Below are 23737 nucleotides of genomic sequence, written 5' to 3'. Positions count from 1 at the left end.
GAGTGCCTTTTTGTGTTTCCAAGCCCCGTACAAATGGTGAATGAATGGCTTAACAAGAGCAAAGTTTCTGAAGGTGCACATGTTGTGCTCCAATCTACTAAGACAAATAATCAGCTGTCATAGTGGAAGGATGAAATTAATCTGAAATGGATGGTGGAAGAGGAGAAGATGACTGTTAACTACTTGTGCAAAGACAATGTATTTGGGAGGTAATCCTAGTAAGCAATGATGTGACAGGGAGAAGAATACAGACAGTAAAAGTGTGTTATTGAAGTTACCGTGGACAACTAGAATTCAGTTTAACTGGGTCTTCTGAGATGCACACACAATAACATATGTAACTGTTTTACTAAAGGGTACAAAACTGGACCATTTAACCAACAGCTACCATTGCCCCTTGGTTGAAGGGCCCCAAATGTGTTAAATGACACTCTCTAGTTGTACATGAACTGAGGAAGCTTCTGAGTGCATCTCCAAAGTCAGAAGATCCTTTGAACAGAAAGCAGAGGTCTAGTAATGTCAAGACAATAGATGTTAGGATGAAATGCATGGAAGCTTATATGAAACTGTGTGAGTAAAAAATTGTAAGTGATCCTCTGAAAATGTGAGCTGGGACACCAAAATCTTCACATATAACAGGATTGTTAATCTGTTAGAAATTTAAAACCAAATCATGGTTGTGAAGTCCTTAATTTTGTACCATAAAGTTATTACAAAAGTAAACAGTAATGAATGAGAGTCTCTATTTACTAAACATCTACTCTAGCATAGACACTACCTCACACATTTTACATGTCATTTGCTTGATATGTCGAATCATTTTGTTGATGACATTGTCAGATGATATATAATCAGTGACTGGAAGAGATTTAGGAAGTCTCATGGCCATCTGCAGCAGGACAGTGTTCCATGCAGAGGGAACAGGAGATAAAATCCATTCGTATTTGATGTGCTTGGAGAGAGTAAGATAAGTAGGTTCTGAAGACCAGCTTGGATTTGACTCCTCAAAAACAAGTTATAAGCCACGTTAAATGTTTGGATTTGGGGGGAAATGATAACTTATTAAAGAGTTCTGAGAAGAGGAATAACATAGCTGTCACAAATTCTAAATGGTTCACTCTAGGTTTTCAGTGGAGCTATATTATAAAGAAACAAGAAAAGTAGAAAGCCCTGTTTGAAAGCTATTGTGATCACAAATCAGGAGTGGATGGTATTTTATAACATATCTTGTACTATAAGTTGTTTTATACTACCATTTACCTAATCAGGTGCAACCTGTAACTTCTTCAGGGTAGGGGCTTCACAACTCCAATTTATGGAATATGAATAGGACCTGAACAAACGACCACTTAACAAAGGCTTGATAAACAATAAAGAGCTGATAGGAGTGTTAGATCCACATCATTCCATAGGCATCATTGAAAGGCTGTCACTGTCTCTTAAGGAAATATAAGTTCTGTGTAATTTCAACATTCACAACATGCTAATAGCACTGGCCTAACAAAATCAGTAAGTATTAAATGCCAATGACTAACCAGATACTTTTTCTCAACACCAATGTTGGCGTTATCTGCCTTCCTTCTGTATGAACCCTCACACTCAACACCCTACTCCACAAATGCTGCTCTTCTGTATGATGTCTGTGAAATTTAAAGCTGTACATCACTGGATGGAATCTTCCATCTGTATTAATCCAGCACATCTCTTTCTTGGATTCCAAAGCAGGCATTCAAAACACACTTCACATTCATCCATCTTCACTATGGTAATCTTTTGCTTTGGTAACACTCAACACCTATTCTATCTTGGATTTTACTTCTTTGTGTCTCGCGACTGGCGATGTTGCCCTCTGTGTCCTCATTCAGTTAAGCAGGTTAAACTGATCGTCAGCCAGCTGGCTTTAGGTTTCATGATCCAAACAACAAACGACATCAGCAGAACTATGTTGGTAACATTTCTGAGATGTTCCAAGGTCCACTGTAGCTGTAACTACACTGAATTTCAACTTCAAAAGCAATCCAAGTGTCACTTTGGTCCACCTGGAAAAGCAGGTTGGGCTGAGAAAGAATGTGTAAGCAGAAAAAGGGACTAGGGCATCGCCTCATCAATTTGGATCAAAGTGGGCATAGAGGGACTTTTAAATCGGGTCCAACATTCTCCACGCGGCCGCCTTTTCAAATCATAGCCAACAGCCACCGACGTGGAAGTCGCCTCTCTTCCAAGTACCCGGGGCAGTAGGCCAGTACGAAAGTCAGGCACACCAGGAGCACTGATCGGTTTTCCGTAGGCCGACGTAAAGAACGACCACAGCAGATCTCAGTCCACCACGATAGCGCGCGTCTCACTTCCTAGAGCGTATGGAGCATGCGCAGAAGGTAACGCTGTGCGCGCTGGCATAGCCCCCGGGACGCATAGGAGGCGGGGCCGCGCGCCTGCGCACGCGCCTCAGGACACATAAGCGGAAGTGGCGCGCCGGCGCCGGCAAAACGAGCACCTTCGGGCGAAGCGACTGTGGCTGTGGAAAGTGCAGGAGTAACAGAGAAGGAAGAGGCAGAAAAAGAGGAGGTGATGGCGAGAAACCTGGGGAGGGGGAACGCTAGAGGTGCCACCCGAGTTAGAGTCACCCTTCCAGGAGACACACGGACTTGGGGGTGGGCGTGCCCCCTGCACCCTTCCAATGTTTGGGATTGAGAAATGCTAGACGCTGTCCGTCACTTTCGTCCAGAACGAGCAGTCGGGGAACCTTTGAGACCAGGATGACAGGAGCGGGTGACTTCCTTCCTTAAGGAACAGAAACCGCCCAGCCCGATATGCGGGGTAAAGCACTGTTCCTTTTCCTCCCTTTAACCTCATGGCCTGAAGAGATTGCCTTCAGGGCCTCATTTGTGGAGTCACTGGACAAGGCCACGTTCAGGGGTCATTTAGGTTGTCCTCGCAGTTGTGTCGAACTGATAACTCCTGGATAAGAGCCACTTCCGGGTTCTGGGTTCACTTAGGGTACTCCGTGGTACTCAGATGTCCAGTCTGTTGATCTTGCCCTGGAAGTGACTGTTCTCCCCGAACTGGTAAATTTATGTCAGCAAGAGTTCTGCAGGTTCCTCCAGTCTTTGCAATTGAATCCTCTCCTTCACCCCTTTTTTGCTTTTGAAAGACTGTTGGAAGAGGGAATGATTCGGTGTGCAACAGAATTTTTTTTAGATGCTGTGCATCTACATTCTTTTTACCGTGGGTTATCAAACCTCTGGAAATTTAAACTCTTTTCAGTGAATTGAGACAGTTTGGGAATTGAAAGAGATACATTCACTATTTGAAAATAATTTGGACGGCGTTAATAACTCAGTAAGATTGAGCCCTAAATTTTAACTTTCTCCTTTGCGGGGAAAAAAGAAACTTAAATTTGCAGTTTCCTGAACTTTGTATAACAAAATATGTACCAAAAAAGAGAAGTATTTTGTTTTTCTGTTTGATAATCATATGCCATAGACCATGATTAATAGCCCAAGTGCCTTTATTCAAGGCAGAATTAATGAGATCTTTCCATTTGTAATATTGAATGTGTCAGAATATGAGTGGAATCATGTTTTTCCGGTTTTTCTTCAGTGTACCGTTCTTCAGTGTACCGTTGTAGGAGTTGTGTAGGTTGAAAAAGACTAGACTGAGAAAGTGAAATCAATTTACTTCAGTAGGTCATTGTAAGTCAGTATTATCACTAAAATGTTTAAATGTTCAGGATGTGCTGCAAATTCTGTCTGTAATTCCCTTTTAGCTATTATTTGAACCTCGAGGAACCAAAGTTAAATGCTAGTATTTAGGAAGAGGCCTCAAGCAGTGGTTCATAGCTGTGGATTATTTCTATTTTAGTTTCAGAAATTAGAGTGAACTTCATAGGATAGCAACCTGTTAACTGTTTTTAAATCCATATTTGATTCTCCCCTGCACCGTAAGTACTTTGGCTGTTTCTCTCAATGATAACATCAGCCTTCAGTGTTGAAATGATAGATAGCAGACATGAGAGATCAGTTTCTCAGTATCAGAGGTTTCATCAGTCACACTTGCTGATTAGTAATACAAAACTGCATTCTAAAAGCAGGGCTTTAAATGACAAGTTTTGTGGTACTCATGCTTCAGGGAAGCAATGGAAGTGAATTTTTTTCCCTGTTCATTTCAGATGCTTTGTGGGATATTCAGAAGAGATGTTGATATTTTTGCACATGTTTCAAAAGGATAGTGCTGGAGTGGTCAGTTCCATGTGTGGCCTATTTCTACAGCTCGTGTGATTATCAGGAGTAAGGATGTTAAATGGTGGGAAGGAACAGAATAATGTTGATGAAATGGTGTGTGTTATTTTGGGTGTTTTGTTGTTGTTGTATTTTGGGTTTTTGTTGTTGTTTTAAAACGCTACAGCTATTCTTTATCCTCAAACTAGCATTTGGAAGAGAGACCATATAAGGGAGAATAATTTAGAAATATTCTATACTCAGTTCTTCCAGTAAAACAAACAAATGAACAAAATTTTATTTTTGTTGACTTTATTATATTTCTTGTGTTGCGTAATCATGCCCATTTTTAGAAAATATTTGCTCCTCATTAAAATATTCTGTTATGTTTTGTAAATTTTGATAACTGAATAGCATAATATATATCACCATACAATTTCAGTCCCTCACCTAGTTCTTTCTGTTAAGTATCTTCCTGCTATCCACTTGTGGTTTGAAATACAGTGTAATTGGAAATGCAATATAGTTGGCAGTAAAAATACTAGAGTACAAAGGAGTCCTTCATTTAATTGCTTACATTTTTGTTTTATGCTAGATCATTTGAAGGAGAATTGTCTCTTGCCTTATGCAATTCATGTATTTGTAGAAAAAGTACAGAACAAAAAAATATTCTATTACAGTGTAGATATCTATTAAAATACATATAATGTACTTTGAGAATCTAGGACGTTAATTTTTAACACACAATCTTAAGGGTGCAGCATAATTAGATTTCATATGGAGCAGGGTGAAAGATGGGTAGAAGAGAGAGAGGAGGAAAACAGTATGTCCATGTTTGGACATTTTTAATATGAGGTGCTAGAGAAGCTTCATGGGGATATCAGAGTAGCATTCGGAGAAATCTGGCTTCGAAATCCAGGTCCATATTTCCAGCTACATGTCAGAGGAATGTATCATTTTCCGCACACCAGACCAGACCAGGGATATTTCTAAAAACTTGAATGATAATAACAATATATAGGCTGTCCTGGTATATATTAGGCACTTCTACATTTATTTCTCATAGCCCCAACAAAAAACATTTTTAAAACTCCTTTCTATTTGAAATACAGAACCTAAAGCTCAGAAAAGTTAAATAATTTCCTGCAAGACACCTTCACTCTTACGTAGCAAAACCTGACCTTGAGTTCAGATCTAAATTTCAAAGCATGAAGAAAGAACCACATCATACTACCTTCTTGTATTAGCCATAATTGTAATGAATCATTAAAATATGCTTTGTGTTTTGCTGAACTGCAAACCTCACAGAAAAAAGTGACTTTGTGAAAGGGTTGCTTTCTGGAGAAATGTTCTAATGCCAATAAAGGCAGAAAAGAGATTTCCTAGTTTTATTCTATACATGTATGTAAATACATAATCATTATGTACACTTTTCTCCCTATCTCTGTATTCTGCAAGATTTGCCATTATACCCATAATCTATGCCAATACCATGGTCCATTTCAGAAATCACATCCAAGCCTCTGAGTGATGACAGCAGAAGTTTTAAAATACCCAGAGGAAGTTTCAGTTTATTTGATTCATTGATTATTGGGTGCAGGGTATTTGACAGGTAAAAGGCACAAATGTTGTGATCCCTGAGCATTGTTAGTTCCAAGTCGTACTCAGAACCTTGACCCCTCTTTTGAGTTACTGAAGAGGGCACAGTTAATTTTTTTTAACTAGACAAGTAAGATTTCAGTCTTACTTTTCAAGTGCTGTCTTCTCCCAGCTGGGGAAGTTAGGGACAGTGTTAAAAAGGAAGGGACATTAAAGTTTAACTTCACAGTCTGACCCAGGGCAGAAGACATGAGGTTGAAAGGACATCATGAACCAAAAGCAAGGATGTTTGAAAGTTTGTGCTATCTTTCCAAAATAGAACTTGGAGAAAAGAAGCTTACAAACGAGTGTGCTGCTGGGTTTATTTAAATGGTGCTTATGCACAGAAAATTGTTAAGTGTTTTGTTCCTTCAACATTCATTTTTTGATCAAGTGCTTAGAGATGATAAAGCATAATTTGTAAAGAAAGTGATTATCTACAAGATGGTGTAAAAGGTCTTTGAGGTAACTGATTGAAATAGAGTGTGGGAAGCAAGAACAAAGGAAAAGAATAAAACAAAAGAAACAGCCAGACTTTTGTTTTAGTTTTTGTACATTTTTCTTTAGAAATATGAAAGGGCTTATGAAAAACAAATGTTTTGTACCTGAGTCTTGTTAGTTACAGGTTGTATTCAGGGGCTTACCCCTCATTTAAGTTGCTGACTATGGCCTAGTTAATCTCTATAAATCAGCATATTAGAAATGACAACCATAATTCCTACCTTTTTACCATCCTGTGACAATTCTTTTGAAAGATTTCTAAAGGGATGCTTTCAGCACTATTCTTATGACTTCAGCCCTCAGTGTCTAAATTTTTGTTCTCATTGGAATTGTAATAATGAGTCTTTTCTAGGAAAATAATTTTTCTTCATAAGTGTGTTCTGTTCTTTAATTGTTATAATTCTTTAGGTTTTGCTAAAGAATTTGTGAAATTCATTTTTCAATTTTTTATAAGTCCAAAGAGAAATTGAGACATACATGGGCCTTCATAGTTTTTTTCAGAATAATTTCTTTCTAGAGACTAACAAAAGATGACACATTTTCTAGTCTTTTACTCCCCAGAGACTTTTAAAATTAAAATGATTTTTTCCAAAGGGGAGGAAAGTTTTCTTGTAACGTAAGTGATACTAAAGCATACTGTTCTTTCTCTAGCTCTAAAAAATCTAGTTCATAAAACTTAACAGCTGTGTGACTTTAACATCACAAGCAAATGTATTTTACAGTTGTTTTGGTGTTTAATGGAACATCACAGTCCTTACTCTGTACATGATTGACTTTAATACATAAACTATTGTGAGCTTTTAAAATTACATATTTACTAGATATAAAAATGTGTCATGCTTAGTTTGATGAAATGAATACTAGATTAGCTTTTAGATTGTTGCTATGGAAATACATACATAATCAAGTTACTGTCTTTATTGGGTAAAAGTAAATTGGAAAGTAGTTATTTTTGCAGTTTGGAAGCTGAAATAATATATTAATATACAGATACAATGTTTTATCTGCATGAGTTTAAAGTAAACATTATTTAGAGCATAATACTTTAGAATCTAAACATTTTAATTGCTTATTTCCTTCTTTAGAACGTGGCACAGCAAGCAGAAGAAAGACTGAATGAAAAAGAGGAAACCAATAAAGCTAACTGTGGAAGAACTGAATGCAGCAAAATAAGAACAATGGATCTCAAGTTCAACAACTCCAGGAAATACATCTCTATCAGCATGCCGCCCAAAACCCAAACAATGTCACCCCACATCAAGTCAGTTGATGACATTGTAGTGCTTGGCATAAATCTGAGCAAATTTAACAAACTTACTCAGTTTTTCATATGCGTTGCTGGCGTTTTTGTATTTTACCTAATTTATGGATATTTACAGGTAAAAAAAATAGCTGTTGTTTGTAATGTGTTAATTATTGATAGCATTTAATGCTACTGTAGGCACTTATTACAAGATACCAGTGTTCATAAATTGGAGTTTTTGTATATTAATAGAGAAGATTTCTTTAAGTTAACTTAAAAGATCAAAATTTTGGAGTTAAATTTTTAGTGGAGAATAAGACCATGGAGAGATGATCTTGCCAAATTAATAAAAATGAATGTTTAATTATTTAACATTGCAAGCTGGGCATGGTGGCACACACCTGTAATCCTAGCACTCGGGAGGCAAGGTGAAAGATACACACTGAATGACAGTTAGATGTAGAGATTGGTATTTCTTGTTGAGCAACATTTTTTCTGTTCAGTAAAGGTAGAAGAGAAAAATAAATTAAAAATAGAACCCCTAAATTTAATTAGGTATAATAAATTTTTTGTTTGATTAGCTATTTTACTCTAGAACTAGAATGTGTGAAGTTTTATTTTAAGTTGGATAAATTGTTCCAACTACTGTTTGTAGCCTTATCAGTTTTACTATGTAAAAATGGACATTGCTATTCTTAGATGTAATTGCATAGGAAGATAGTTCAAAGAACATGGGTGGGGTTTGGTAGTGTAAGTGACATACACATGCTAACACACACGCAAGGTAAAAAGTTTGTTTTATTTTATTCAGTTAAGATTAGTCCAGATGACTATTAGAAACCTTTTAATGACTTGCTTAAAATGACTTATCAGTAATTGATAGGGACATTACTTAATAAAATATTATTTTAGATAAATTAACCATTCCCTATATAAGGAAACGTTTTATATAATCTATGGTACAAGATTTTGAAAAAATAACATTACTGATATGAACTGACCATGTTGCTCCAAAAAAAAAATAGGCATGAGATGGACATTTACTTCTAGTAAAATACGCTGTTTATAAGACATTTTGAATCAGCCACCTTTGTTTTGGGCAAATCTTTATTTTTTAAACAAGGAAACATAGGTAGTGCTGCTTTACAGTAATTTTGTGTTGATTTTTAACCTGGGTATCTAGTGTCAGTTCTTTGAGAAAGGCCTCTATCCCTGTAAATGTACCTGTAAGAAGCCTTGTAAGCTGATTGGTGTTGGTGCTGGTATTGATGTGGCTTGGTTCCTTTTAGAATATTGTGTGTGTAAGAATTTACGGTGAGAAAGTTGGTCTGCCCCCTTGAACTTAACAACTTGGTTGTCTTTTGCCAGGAATTAATATTTTCAATGGAGGGGTTTAAGCCTTATGGCTGGTACCTGACTTTGATGCAGTTTGCATTTTACTCCATATTTGGCCTAATAGAATTTCAGCTTACTCAGGACAAAAGGAGAAGGTATGTCACTTGGTCTTTGTTAGTTGAAAATATTTTAGTATTAGTTGCATGTTTTAAAGTTTTCACCATTCTGGATATGCATAAAATTTATATTTCCTGACACATCTAATCAGAACCTCCTTGAGTATAATTTAACAATAATTATAAATATTTAAATGTACACTGAAAAAAGGTCTCTATGGTCTCTAAGTTAGGTCTCTAATGTTTTTTTAAAAAAGGCTAAATGTATGGTCCAGTATATGTTCTTAAAACATGAGGAAGTGTTCAGATGCTGGTAGGTTTTTATAAAGTTCACTGAAGTAAGTGTGGCTGTTGAAAGACTTACAGTGCAACTGACATCAGAGTAAAATAATCAGTATCTTTTTCTTATGATGGTTTTTAAAGTGTGAAGGTAATGATTCATGGAATTTATCCAGCTAACATTGTCAGGAGATGTCCAGTAGCCGAGATCTGCATTTGTAAGCATTCGAGAAACACATTTCAATTATTGTTATTAAAACCAAAACTGTTCCATTTGAGGATATCTCCTAAATTAACAAGCAACCAGATCTGCAAAATGTCTTGATATATTGTTATGGCATAGTATTTGCTTATAAACAGAAAGGGATTAGGAATTTGAACTTTTGGGGGGTAAATACGACAAGTAAGGTCATCCTGTCATAGCATAGCCTAGTGCGGGAGCCCCTGTTAGGAAGCAGGGGTGAGAAGTGAGGGGCGGGCAAAGACTCCCGTCCCCTGTGTGAGCTGCGCTTGGCTTTTGAGGAATTTAGGTTGTGTGCTCTTTGGAATCATCCCCAACCTCTTCTGTCCCACCCTTCCTTGTCCCCATGGAAAAATGTCTGCCACATGGGTCCCACAGTATTGGGGATCGCTTCATGCATATTGAGCAATTAAAATACAAGAAAGACATTCTGTCTTTTATATAACTATTTCATCCTTAAAAATAATTTCTTGCAGAGTCTTACTTTTCTACATGAAATGGTTTTGAAGTATGAATTGAAGTATTCTACAATTTTAATTATTCAAATTTATGACACAGGATTCTTCCTGGAATAAGGAACCATGACACATGTTTCTTCATGGATCTAATTTTGTTACCAAAACGTTATTATAGCCATTATAGAGAAAATGTTTAAATTGAGAATTTTATTTTCTACTTCAAAACTGTAAGTTACACCCATGGATGATAGAATAAAAAGTCGTATATCTGTCAAGAATAAAAGAAAGCTTTCTGATTCATCACCAGTTGCAAACTGCTGGGTTCTGATTGCTATTAAGAACACTAATGCTGTCTTTGTCAGGCGTTGATGTATTGCTGGTTGCTTCTTAGAGAAAAACCCCTCCATCTCCGCTCCTCAGACAACTTAGGGAGTGGGATCGTATCCCAACATACGATCCACATATGCCCATAGTATATTCAAAACCAAAACAATTGTTCAGTTTAAGCGTAAGTGAAAAAATTGGGGAAAATTTACAGATTTAAAATAAATATAATTATGAATCAAAACCTATTCTTTCTAAGCCATCTTAAAAATTTGTTATGAAAATTCGCCCTATCTTGAGTTTCTTTTTTTGCTCTTTAGACTTTTATTTAGCTCTTTGTATAGTGCCCCGTCTCTTCATAAATTTAAATAGGTAGCAATGCAGTGGAGAGCAAACAGGATTTCAAAGTGGAAAACAATGAATTTTGGTTTTGGTGTGTTTCTTAATAGGCCTGTAAAGACCTCCAGAAATGTTTTGACTTTCTCAGTCATATTGAGTCTCACTGTGTTTATATGTGTGAAGCGTATTGTATGTAAACTTTAATAACCTGATCATACTTTTTCACTAGGTATTGCCTTGTGCATTCGATTAATTTTTTAATAAAGGAGATTCATCAAAATGGCTTTGAAGGAGTTTTTAAATTATAATTTCTCCCCCATTCTGAAAAAAGTAATGAACAGATGAGGTATTAAATAAGAGAAACAATGAGAATCCTGGAGGCAAGCTGAAAAAATCCAGCTTTCTCTTTTTATCAAGAAAAACAAAGACCTAAGGGAGTGGTGCTGAGGGTTTATGAGATCACACAGAAAGTTGCTCTCAGATGGAATCTTTTGAATTTAGGTCCCCTGAGTTTCAGCCTCATTTTCTTTCTACCTGTACTGTGCTGCTTTTCTAATGATTTCTTATAATTCTGTGGATTTGAATTTTTATTTTCTGGCCACTGCTATTCGCAGTTTCTCCTTGATTATGATGTGTGCTGTGGTTCTTCTTGTTCGTGTGCACTGTTGCTGCAGACAGGCAGGACAAGTTATTTCCAGTGGGTTTTTGATGTTGACTGTGTACTAAGTAAAAGGTACTCAACACTGAAATATAAATGATGCCTTGAATTGCATTTTTCCAGTAGATTATCTTACCTTATATCTGTGTAAAATATACCAAGGAATTATGTTACCTTAAACACAATTACAAATCCCAAATGGAAATTATATAAAAGTACTCAGTAGCATAAACAAATTATGTGAACAATGTCTCATGGTGTTTTAGGCCATTATATACCAATCAAAATGAGCAGATGCTCACACTATGGCTCAAAATACTAAAGCTGCCAAATGAAGAAATCTTCTTAATGAAATTCAGATAAAACCAGAGTTAAAAGATTTGAGATTATGAGGCAAAAGACAGATACGTCATCATTAGGTTGATTATTATAGCATTATATGGAATACAGAGAAGTGATTTGTAAAATGATTGCAATAAAAATCATATCTTAAGCTTTAAAGTCTGCACTTTTTCTGGAAAAGTCCTGTTTAGATTATTCTAGTAGAATGGATAAAAATACTTCCTGATGCTAGATGGAAATATTAGGAAACAAAAGTTTAAAATTAATTTAAAAAGTTAGCGATAAGGAGCTTTTTACTATTACTTCAAAACATAATCTCTTTTTCCTAAATTTAGTTGCGATGATTTTTATCTACAGCTGGAACTGCTATTCTTGCATCAGCATGCATACCTTCAGTAAAAATCTCAGGAACTCTCAATATATTTTCACATAGTTGAGAGACCTCTTTTATGATTGATCAAATAAAGGTTAATTGTGATTTTTATCAACATTCTTTTGAACAGTGCTGCAGCTGTAAGAGATAATGATGCTTCTACAGATATTTCCAGAAATAGAAAGTAGAAATTAGAAAAGGAATTCGACATTTACAAGTTGTAAACACACTATCTTAAAGCATTATGAATCAGGTCCCAAAATGAAGATCTTAAAAATTGTCTTTTACAGAATACCAGGAAAAACCTACATGATAATAGCTTTTCTAACTGTGGGTACTATGGGGCTCTCAAACACTTCCTTGGGCTACCTGAATTACCCTACCCAAGTCATCTTCAAGTGCTGCAAACTGATTCCTGTTATGGTAGGAGGAGTTTTTATCCAAGGTATAGTAATGATATATTTCCATACTACTTGAAACTTTCATGGCATCTAGCATTAGGAAAAAGACGAATCACTATAATATTTTTAGTACGCTTTCTAGGCATTGTAACAACTCTATTAATACTAGAAGGTATAGTAAACTGCTGATACTTACCTGATGGTCCTCGGGATCAATAATTTGGACTTGGAGTGAAAGAAGAAAATAATGTGTTATTTTATGTAGAGTTTAACACATTCCCACCAGTTCAGTGTTGGCATACTGAAGCCCCAGCTCCGAAGTCTCTGCAGAGTTTCTCTGCCCGGTTCTTTTACTCTGTCCTTCAGGGCTGCACTCTCCCTCCAGTGCTCAGTGTGTAGTTTTTGTATTAAGATACAGCTTCCTCTGAGCAGAACTGCTTGCTTTTTTTTTTCCTTTAACTAACCGTGCTGGCTTATTTATATCTTAGTGCTCCAGCCCAGCTATCATCTGTGTGGAAATACGAGGAAAGGAGGAAGTAATCAGCAACAGGCAGTGAAAGAAGTCATTTTTTTCTTCACGTTGCCTGCCTTGAGCAGTGTAGTGTTTCCGTAATCAAGTGTTTCTGTGTCACTAAAGTTCTCATGCAGCCTGACTTCATTTTGTGCATTAGAAATCTTCCCCAAGAACTTACTAAAAGGAAAGCGTGTATGTCAGTAACTTCACATATCATTTCAGGATAATGCTTCACATAGAAGAAACAGTCTCACCTCAGTCCCTACTAAAAATCACATTTAGAACCCAAATGTGCATACGTATATTTCCTCACAAACAGCAACACTACATTTTAGTTTTTAATATACAGATACAATAAAATAACTTCCTTATGCCTTGTTTATGGTGTATAATAGTTAAACAGTATTTATATAGGCAAAGTCATTCTCTAGTTCCTTTGTAAACTCACTATCAGAAAATTCATAGCCATTTTGTTAACCATTAAATAAAAATGGCACTATTGCTACAGAATTTTTAAATGTTTGTGGATATGTGTGATTCTTGTCAGTTTCTACCAAAACTCAATCATGTACTGCATAATGTTTTGGTCAGTGGTGGACTACATGCAGGACAGTGATCCTGTAAATAGTGTCTCCTAATAACATCATAGCTCTTACTCTGTGTAAGTATTCTCTGTGGTTTTTGCACAACAACAAAGACACCTAAAGACATGTTTCTCCAAATACGTCCTTATTGTTAGGTGATGCGTGACTGTACATGTTTCATTCACAAAACAGATGAAATATGATTGCACTTCTAGTTTATAAAGGTATATTGGTGCTCATTTTAGATTTTATTCTTCAGAAGCTGCTCTGTAACTATCCCATGCCTTGATCTAAGTGTTGTTTATATTTTTGGCATAAGATATAAAAATCAGATCCCTGATTGCTTGGATAAACACATAGACCTAACCCCAGACTTCATTGTTGGCGTAATGAAGCAGAGCGTACCTTCGTCTCTTACAGGAAAGCGGTACAATATGGTAGACGTGTCTGCTGCATTATGTATGAGCCTGGGCCTGATCTGGTTCACTCTTGCTGACAGCACAGTTGTACCAAACTTCAACCTGACAGGTAAGCAAGTCACTTATCTTCCTAGATTCTATTATACACATTTTAATTTAGAGTAAGATTTTCTAAAATTTCATAAGGCTTTGAAATGATGGTATGGTATCTGTCTTGGTTACTTTTCTCTTGTTGCTGAGACAAAATACCTGACATCCAAAGTTAAGAAAGGAAAGATTTATTCAGCTCAGAGTTGTTGAGGTTTCAGTCCATAATCAGCCAGCTGTAAGTCAGGGAGGCATGGCAGAGGAACAGCAGTTCATGGTGGTGGAAGACAGCAAAAGGGAGGAGCACGGAAAGAGACTCTTTCTGTCCTTATATTCTTTCTGTTCCTTATATATTCCATGCTCGCTTGGGTGTAGCACTGTACTCATAGTCCCAGCACTGGACCATGAATCATTCACAGACTCTCGAAGCCCACCTCCCTGACTGCATGAGGCTTTGGGGGAACATCCAGACTCAAGCCGTAACAGTATCTATGACTCTCATATCTAAAAGGTGTTCAGAGTTGATATATTGGTTCTGTTAAAAACACCACAACTTGAAATAGAACATTTTTTTAATTCCTTTGTATTTTGATGTAACAGGAGCCTGTCTAGTCAAAATCTTTACCAAGTTAATGATCTATTGATCTTTTTCTTTGTTGTTTGTTGCTGGGAATCGAACTCAGGACCTCCCGCTTTCCAGGCAGGCACTATGCCACTGAACTATATCCTTGGCCCCTAGATTAATTTTTCATGAGTTGTATTGGAAGTGTAAACATGGGTCATAAGGGAATCACAGTAATAATTGTTTTTAATTTCATTTTTTGAAATGTTTTGAAACATTGTGAATACCTTCGTATATTATATATTATATGTACATTGTTATCCTTCTTAAATGATTGAATTTTACCAGAAAGATTACATTAGTGTCATCCAGTCTCCTAATCTGACAGAAATAGTATTAGAAGTATCTAGATCTTCAAAGACTTTCTGGGAAAACATAATAGTAATAATAATGTAATACCAGAAAATGCACAGCATTATTATTTTAAGAAAAAAACCCAAACCATTAGATAATGAAAAAATTCAATTTATATCTGCTTCACTGTTCTACCCAAGATACATATCTTATCAGTTGTCAGTGAGTCTTCCTTACTTACCTGGTTAACCTAGCTGAGTTACTGAATTTACCTGTAGGCAATTCTGCCTCCTGTAATCAGCCCTTCAGTATCCACAGGAACCGAGTATGCTCTCCCACTCCTTAAACTAGAGTGCTTGCGCTCACAGCTTGATTTCAGAGAAAACTTACACTGTACTTTCAGCAGTTCTAACACTGTCTAGGCTTTTTAGGAACGCTTCATTCTCACATGTTGGACTCTAAAGAATACTTGAAACCACAGGGAATTGGCTTACTGAAAGAGCAGTGAGATAAGGCACTGAATTTGCAAGAAGAGATGAGAATTCAAATGGTCTGAATTTCTTTGCAGTGTAACAATGAGGAAATTGGCAGGCCTCGTTATACTTTGCCAGTGAAGCAGACACTGGTTAGAAGGTGCCTCGCATGCAGTCACGGGGGAGAGAGTGAGGTGGAAAGTAGCGGTGGGAAGTCCCATCGCAGTAGGGGTGGCAGCAGGAGGAGAGGGTCCCAGGGGTCTACACTTCTCACCGCACAGGTGCCCGCTGCTCCGAGTCCCGCGGGCATATTTTTAGGGTGAGTCCAGCCTTACTTAATTGTGAAGGATAATAGATAAGCACCTACCCGTACGCTCTTCTTGTCTACTGTATTATCTAAACGAGAGATGATATTAAAGTAGTGATTAAAGACAAAAATATGAATCTGTAAACTATATGTCTACACTTACTCAAATAAATGTTCCCTTTAAAATATTCTTCTTAGGATACAATTTCCGAGCTTCTGTGTTGTTTAATTGCTAAGAATCCTTTAGGAATATTTTTGAACTGTCTTTCAGCAGTTAGGATATTCCTTTGAGGAGCTTCAAAATTCACAGCTTCTTCTTTTGAAGATAGATTTATTACTTGAAACTAGGAAAAAAGCATTCATAATCAAGTTTGGTGAATAAAACATATATGATTAGGCAATAAATACCAAACGTAGATTTAAAAGAATAAAATTTAAGAATAATCTTCAAAATTCTTAGTTGACCAAGGGGCATACATATGTGGACATACACTTCTTTTTGCTCTGTGTGATCACTTATACTTTAAGAAAAAGGAGATTTCTGTAAACCCATCAGACTCACAGGTGGTCTGCCTTTTCTGTGAAGTGCTATGCCCGGTGATCTGAATGCTTAGTTACTAGAATCGCCTGTCCTCAGACACACGGCATACTATGTGTTTCACAGGAAAGACTGGTGCTCTTGTGACAGATTGTAGCTGTTACAATTATGTGATAACAATATTGTCATACTGCTCGAACACTATTATAAAAGAGAATTGTTTCTGTAAAACCTAAGTTAATTGAAATGGTTTGTTTGTCATATAATAAAGTTGCTATTGAATTATGTGTTGAGATGAAATATCTAAAACTCGAGGGGAACTCATTCAATATAAAAGGAATGTATGCTCCTTTGTTTCTGAGTTCCTAAGTTTCAGGTGTAACTAAGCAAAACAGCTTAGAAAGCATAAAGAGTGTGCATTATGAATATGGTTTATACAGAAGAAAGAGAGTGGAGACCATTTAAACGTCTCATGGAGCTTGATTGTAGCCCAGAGGCTGAGATAAGGACACCATTTCTCTGCCTTCTTGAAGGTGTGATGCTCATCTCGCTGGCCCTGTGTGCAGACGCTGTCATTGGAAATGTGCAAGAGAAAGCTATGAAACTGCATAACGCTTCCAATTCTGAAATGGTAAGTACTCTCGCGCCTTCTCTTCATATCAGGCAGACGAAAACCTGGTGGCGTGCCTAATTTTCTGAAACTATGACTTGCATTGTGTTTTTAAACTAGTGTTATCATTATTCTCATTAAAGTCATACATTCAAATGTTGTGGGAAGGTAAAAGGAAAAACGACCACTTCCTTTCCCAATAACTTTCTAGCTATTTGATCCATTTTCTCATCAATTTATAGTTTCTCTATAAGAAGTCTTTGTTACATCATTTCTTATATTTGCATTTTCCCTATAGAGGTTTATAATTTTAATACTGTCCATTTCATCTTTTCCTTCATAGCTTCTGGCTATGTATCATGGCTATAAAGGTCTTTACCACGTCTTAAGGTTTTACAGATTCCACCCATGCCTACTGCCCAAAATTAAGGCAAAAGAAGAAAACTGTCTTCCATATGGCCATCCATTTGTCCCAAAAACATTTGTTGAATAATCTGCTTCTCCAGCTTATTTTAAATGCCTTCTTCATTATATAACATCCTACTATAAGGTTCAGAATTGAATTCTTTCAAATTCTTTTTTGAACCAGTACATACAGCAGCAGCAGTTTGAACACACATTTGCCATCTGTTAGCACTAGCCACCACTGTTCCTTTTCTTTTTCAGAATATTACTACCAGTAGTTATTCTTGGGTGCTCATACTCCCAAATACTCTAGAAATCCCATTGGTATTGTGATTGGTATGGCACTGAATTATAAATTAACTTAGGGAGAATGGCATATATACAGTTGATTCTTTCAGCCCAAGAATAAGGTATGACTTTTGCTTTTATTCAAGTGTTTTTCTTTTTGATGTTTGTTAGAAATTAAAGGATTTTTTCATGTAAATCCAGTATACTTCTTACTAAAGTTGTTGGGGTTCCTTCTTTTTTCTGTTGTTGCTGTAAACAGCATCTATTCTCTATACAGTGCTGTGTGTATGCCTACATTAGTTGTGTAACCAGCTCCTTGATGGGCATGGCACTAAGGACACGTAGGCACATTCTTCCCTGCTCCTCTCTCAGCACATGGTGAGGTATCCGAAGTAAAATCCTAGTGACGTTAATCCTATAGGGGTTTTCTTGACCTACACACTCCTGTTCCACAGCAGGTGAGGATGGCCTCAGAAAGAATGGCGTGTGGTCAGAAGGTGAATGTAATGTGGTGCTTAAGATGGCAGGCTTTAGAAAAGACAGCCCGGCTCATATCCTAGGTCACTGCTCTCCGCTCTGTGTTTTAGTTTCATTTGAAGATTGATTAATGAACACTGAATTAAGAGCAGTTACCTCATAGGTTGGTTGTTAGAAATTAATGGAGTAATCTGTGTGGAGTGGCAGCCCAGCCTGCCGCCCAGCCTGCCGCCCAGCAGGTACTAAGTTAGGTGCTGCCGTTGTTGCTGCTGATAATGTTTATGAGCCTTGTAATAAACCAGGTCCCAAAGGTTGGCAGGGAAGTAGGGAAATGAAGCCATAGATATGCCATGGACTTCTCACTTTCATTACAGGTTAATATCTTTTTCAGACTTAAAATTTACAGTTTTATAAGTAGTTTATAAGGGTTTTCTTTTGCTGGTACACATTTTTGAAATGCTGACAATAAAATCTAGTTTAAATTCAGTAATTAAGCCACACAAGAAGTGAATAATTATGTAAGCATATATGTAAAATCTGAATTGCTATTATTTGGTATATAAAATAAGAAATCACCTTTTGAACTATTAAAATCAACCATCATTTCCAAAAAGTGAGGCCATATAGAAATGATGTTGTTACTATAAAACTGTTTTCTTGTGTGAGTGCAATTGAGTAGATTACTAAACTATGTATTTAAAGCCCTCAATTTCCCACTTCTGATTTGATAGTAGTCTTGTACATTTTATCTACTCCAGGTTTTGTACTCTTACTCAATCGGTTTTGTGTACATTTTATTGGGATTGACATGCACTAGTGGATTAGGCCCCGCAGTGACATTTTGTTCAAAGGTAAATGTTAAACACATTTTTTTCAATAAATGTCTTCCATTAAATAGTTTTCTCTGTTTCTAATTCCCCTGGTTCAAAAAAGGCTATTGTTGATATAATTTGATAACTCCTCAAATGTAATATTGCAGATCAGAAGTTATTTCAGAAATGAAATGATTAGTATTTTAATTTATTTTATCCTTGATCTACCCTATAAGTTAATTTTAAGTGGTTCATAATATATATAGAACTGGAGGATTTTTAATTTCATTATTTTTCCATTTAATCAAAACTAAATAGTTTTCTTTGACTGCATTGTCAAATGGCTTATTATTGCTCAAGAAGTTGATTAAAATCTGTGATTTTATTTCATTTATAATACCTCAGGGTTTGTTTTGAATTCATCTAACAAGCGTTCTTACTTGTTACAGAATCCGATTCGGACCTACGGTTATGCATTCTTTTTTTCCCTCACTGGGTACTTTGGAATTTCTTTCGTTCTGGCATTGATTAAAATTTTTGGTGCACTCCTTGCTGTAACAGGTAGGAGGGATTTACTTGCTAGACTATGAAAGAAGGATTTGCATTTTCTCTGATGATCTTTTCCAAAAGAGAGACAATACCTTCTCTTCATTAAACAGAGTATTATATTTTTTGACTGCTTAGTCTTTGGCTCCTGTTGTTTCTTTAAAACTCCACGGAAAAGGATGTTTTATCTTAGTTATCTGTCTTAAAGTTTTAAATTTTTTTTTAATTGTTGCTGGAAATCAAACATAGGGCCTCGCTCCTGCGAGATCAGCCCTCCTGCTGAGCTACCATGCTGGTCTCTTGAAGGTTTGAGTTTAAGGTTAGATGTCAGTCTTGAAATACATTAGAACTTGCTGTTCAAGTATGATGGGATGAATACTTGCAAAGAAAATACTCCCGTTACAAGCTGTTAGTTTATTGCTGTTCAACTTTTCTTGCTTTTTAAGTGTGACAGGTGTATTTTAGACAAAGCTGTTTAGGCCTTTCATTCCACATGCTTTCATTCATATGGACAGCCCCAGACTGGGTTTGCTTGTCTCTGGTGATCAATGTGCGCCCGCCGTGGGAACAGAAGTTGTAGGAACAGAAGTTGCACTTGTGCAGTTTGGCAGGAATGTGCAGCAGTGCAGGGAAACCCCCATGACGGGGCGCTGTATCATTTCCTAGGATTGTGGATGCCGCCGTTGTCTTGACAGTGTAGGCAGGGTGTGTGTGTGTGTGTGTCTCCGTTTACTCTTGTAAAAGAAAGCTTGAGATGGGGATAGTAATACCCAATACATATATGGCCCTCACTATGTACCAAAGGCCACTCTGCATATTTTATTTCCATTAATCATTTAACCCCACCACAAGGGTCTAGGGATTTAGCTCAGTGGTACAGCACCGGCCTGGCAGGCGTCAGGTCCTGAATTCCATTCCCAGTACCCACACCCCCCAAAAAATTCCACCACGGTGCTAAAAAGTAGGCACTGTCTTTTTTCACTTTACATCTGGACGGGCTGAGGCACAGGGAGTTAGCGACCTGTCTCCTCATCAGCTAGAGTCAGGATTCTGGCCAGACTGTGTGACTTCCTCCCCCGGTGTGACTTCCGCTCCGCGCTTCGCCGGCTGCTACGCTGCTTGCCGCCTGGCTGCCGCAGGACTCAAGAGTCATCCGTGACCAAGCCCTCTGGTTCACCCTCCTGCTCACAGTGGGATGGAGTGGAGAAGAGGACATAAACCTCTCCCTTTCTGGAAACCTCCCAGAAAGCTGCACTCAGACACAGCACTTCTGCTCACAGGTCACAGGACAGCCTAGTCACCTGTCCACGCCTGGCTGGGGGTGCTGGCAGGAGTGCCCAGCTGGAAGTAGCCGCTCTTCTACCTGGAATCAGGCCCTAACACATTTCCAGAGCAGCCTCTTGGTTTGGTGTTCATTCCTTCCTGTGTTATGAACTAAGCGCAGGGAACTGGAGGCTCTGGGGACCTGCAGATGAGGGAGGGCCAGCTGTAAGCGGGCGCAGTGAGAGCTGTGGATTGGTTGGTTGGTACTTCGTGGTGTTCCTGGCACCTCATGCAGGTCCTCTGTCATATACTTGGCTGCACATAGTTAGCAAATCCATGATAAGGGACTACTAAGCACATGCTAAACCAGTGTTTTGCCCCTACAGTGACAACAGGAAGAAAAGCAATGACCATTGTACTTTCCTTTATATTCTTCGCTAAACCTTTCACATTTCAGTAAGTACTTTTTTTTTCATTTCTTAATTTTTAGATAGTGTATTTCACATTACCTTTTAAAAGTCTTATTCTCAACGTTTACTTTTTGTGCAATGTGTTGAGTTTTACATAAATTAATGTGTATTTTTCCTTTTTACTCTAAAGAATCCTTTTCATCTTGATCTCATATCTATCATTGATAGGTCTTCTGCTGTATTGGAAATATTTATAATTTTCTGTCTTAAATGTACTGTTTTTTTATACTTAAACTGTGTAATCAGAGCGATGTTGTTTCCAATAGGAATAAATACGAATTCCCCCTTGCTCATGTGCATAATATTATATATTTGCAGGACATGCTTTTCGAACTATTTGATTTATTTCTTTCCACAAAGAATTTGCAGTAGGGAAGTGTTCTATAAGCTGTGTCCTAATGATTTAATTTTGGTTTTGACTTTTTGTAAAAGTTTACTCTTTTCAGAACTGTCTGTTGTTTAAAGTTGGCATTATTTAAGTTTATGTTGGTTGACAATTATGAAGTTTCAATCTTAAACGTAGCAAACTGTAGGTCAGGGTAACAGTAAAAGTTTCATCATTATACTGTAGACTGTTGGTTGTCTACAAATTAATTTTTACATGAGTGAGTTATAATATATATATATATATATATATAGTATAGTAATTAAATTACAGTGATGGGCCTGCTTCTTGGGGGATTCATCGTCCTTTTCTGTCCTTTTATGTTCTGCCCACCTGAGATCCTAGCTGACTGAGTTGAATCCCAAGATGGCCTGTGGCAGATTTACTTACCCACTGTTTTAAGTCTTCAGTAGAGATTGGAGTTTGAGTATACTATGATCCCCAAAGTATAAATGAACGTCATTTTGAAAATACATCTTCTATATACATTCAACATAAAAGACACAAAATTCTGTCCTATGTAATCTGACCAAAGAATACTATTTTTATTTTAATAATGTTATTATAGGCCTTTACTAGCAAAATTTTATTCTTCAACAGTAATTCTTCAACAGAATTACTATGAATTGATCATGATACTTTTAACCTTGTTATTTTAATAACCTGTCTTCCGTCTTTCCTGCAGGTATGTGTGGTCTGGCTTGCTAGTTGTCCTGGGCATATTTCTCAACGTGTACAGTAAGAATATGGATAAAATAAGACTGCCGTCGCTGCGTGAGCTGGTAAACAAGGCAGTGGAAGTGAGGAAGACAAGGACGTTGGCACAGACAGTATAAGCACTGACTTACCCTGTCTAAAAAACAGCTTGAAGGGAAACCGTTAGGTAACTTTCCAGGAGTGTGTCCCGAGCCCGAGGATCCGAAGGCGAGCTACCTTTCCTGGATAGATTATGTGTGAAAAGGTTTTGCAGCCCCAGCCTTTCTTCAGAGCACTTGTTTTACTCTTTGACTTCTAACAGTCAAAAGCTGCATGTAGCACAGCTACGGCAAAATGTCAGTGAGAAGGATTTCCTGAGTGTCACTGGGCAGAGGCCCTGTTGCAAGACCAGTTGGATATCATTATGGCCCATCAAAGACAGTGACATGGAATAACACATTGTTTTGTCTACATTCCATTTTGCTGGTGTTATTTGAATTGATTCTCTGTTATAAGAGTAAATTGATGATTTAAGTCTAGAGTGAATAATATTCATTATAAATAAAATTATCCTGTGATATTTTTATGGAATGTGTTAATAAAATTTTGTTATAGAAGGAGGTGGAGGTTGGTGTAAAGCTTAATATGTGCTATAAAATGTATGTCTTTTTCTCATACTAGAAAAGTATTCTGAGAAAACACAACTTAAGTTTTATGTAGAATGTAGGGAAGACAGTAAAAGTCACTACCATCTTGCGTCAAGTAAGTGTACATGACGAGAATAATTTGCTACTGTTCACACAAGAATAATGATTTGAATATTTTCAATTGAACAGAAAGTAATCAATGTCTTAAATTATCATCAAATAAAATATGAATTTTTTCTTATAAAAGTGAAATTTAATTCGAAAGTTTGAAGATGAGATAGGATAAACTTTACAAGTAGATTTACAGACAGTATGTTACCTCAGTCCAAGCAGGGTGTTGTAATAAATTGCATAAGCTGGATACTTTACAGACAACCAGGATTCCTTTCTCACTGTCTGAGTGCTAGGAAGTCCAGGATGAGGGTGCTGGCCAATGGGGGTTCTGATGAGGGCTGCTTTCTGGTTCCAGAGGTGGTGTTTTCTTGCTGTGTCTCCTGTGGTGGCCACTAATCCCATTCGTGAGAGTTTACCTGATCATCTCCCAGAGGCCACCTCCTATTCCTGTCACCTTAGAGGTTAGAGTTTCAACACATGGACTGGGGCCAGAGCCAGGGAGTGGGGGGACATAAACATTCAGAGCAGAGCAAAACTGCATACATAGCTTTGAGTCTAAACTAGTGGAGATTTTAACACTCCTTTTTAGTGGTTTTTGGAATTGCTTCCACCATGTTTAACAGTACCTTGTTAATCTTCCTTTTCAATTTAAATGATAGTGGTCAAACAAGTCTTAGTAACTCCAGTATTTTTAGTAGAGTTATTAAGGATAGATAATAGG

General features: G+C 37.1%; 1 protein-coding gene across 9 annotated transcripts; it reads left to right on the top strand.

The window, feature by feature from the left end:
* Positions 1–2424: 2424 nt before the first annotated feature.
* On the top strand, positions 2425–22875 carry Slc35b3 (solute carrier family 35 member B3). Of its 9 annotated transcripts, none has more exons than XM_063259861.1 (11): positions 2439–2565; positions 4169–4286; positions 7442–7617; positions 8968–9089; positions 12355–12509; positions 13984–14091; positions 16837–16934; positions 18842–18934; positions 19345–19456; positions 21091–21160; positions 22245–22875. In XM_063259861.1, the coding sequence occupies exons 3-11, from the start codon at positions 7516–7518 to the stop codon at positions 22393–22395; spliced, it is 1011 nt and encodes a 336-aa protein (XP_063115931.1). In that variant the 5' UTR covers positions 2439–2565; positions 4169–4286; positions 7442–7515; the 3' UTR covers positions 22396–22875. The 9 variants fall into 9 exon arrangements, with proteins under 9 accessions (XP_023420475.2, XP_063115929.1, XP_063115931.1 ...); XM_063259857.1 differs by having other exon boundaries at positions 7442–7735; XM_063259860.1 differs by having other exon boundaries at positions 4169–4334.
* Positions 22876–23737: the final 862 nt, after the last annotated feature.

The sequence above is a fragment of the Cavia porcellus genome, unplaced genomic scaffold, assembly GCF_034190915.1.
Source record: "Cavia porcellus strain 051 isolate PalLab524CR breed Dunkin Hartley unplaced genomic scaffold, mCavPor4.1 scaffold_13, whole genome shotgun sequence".
Lineage (NCBI taxonomy): Eukaryota > Metazoa > Chordata > Mammalia > Rodentia > Caviidae > Cavia > Cavia porcellus.
The sequence above is the reverse complement of the archived record's forward strand: the minus strand, read 5'-3'. Positions and strand labels throughout refer to the sequence as shown.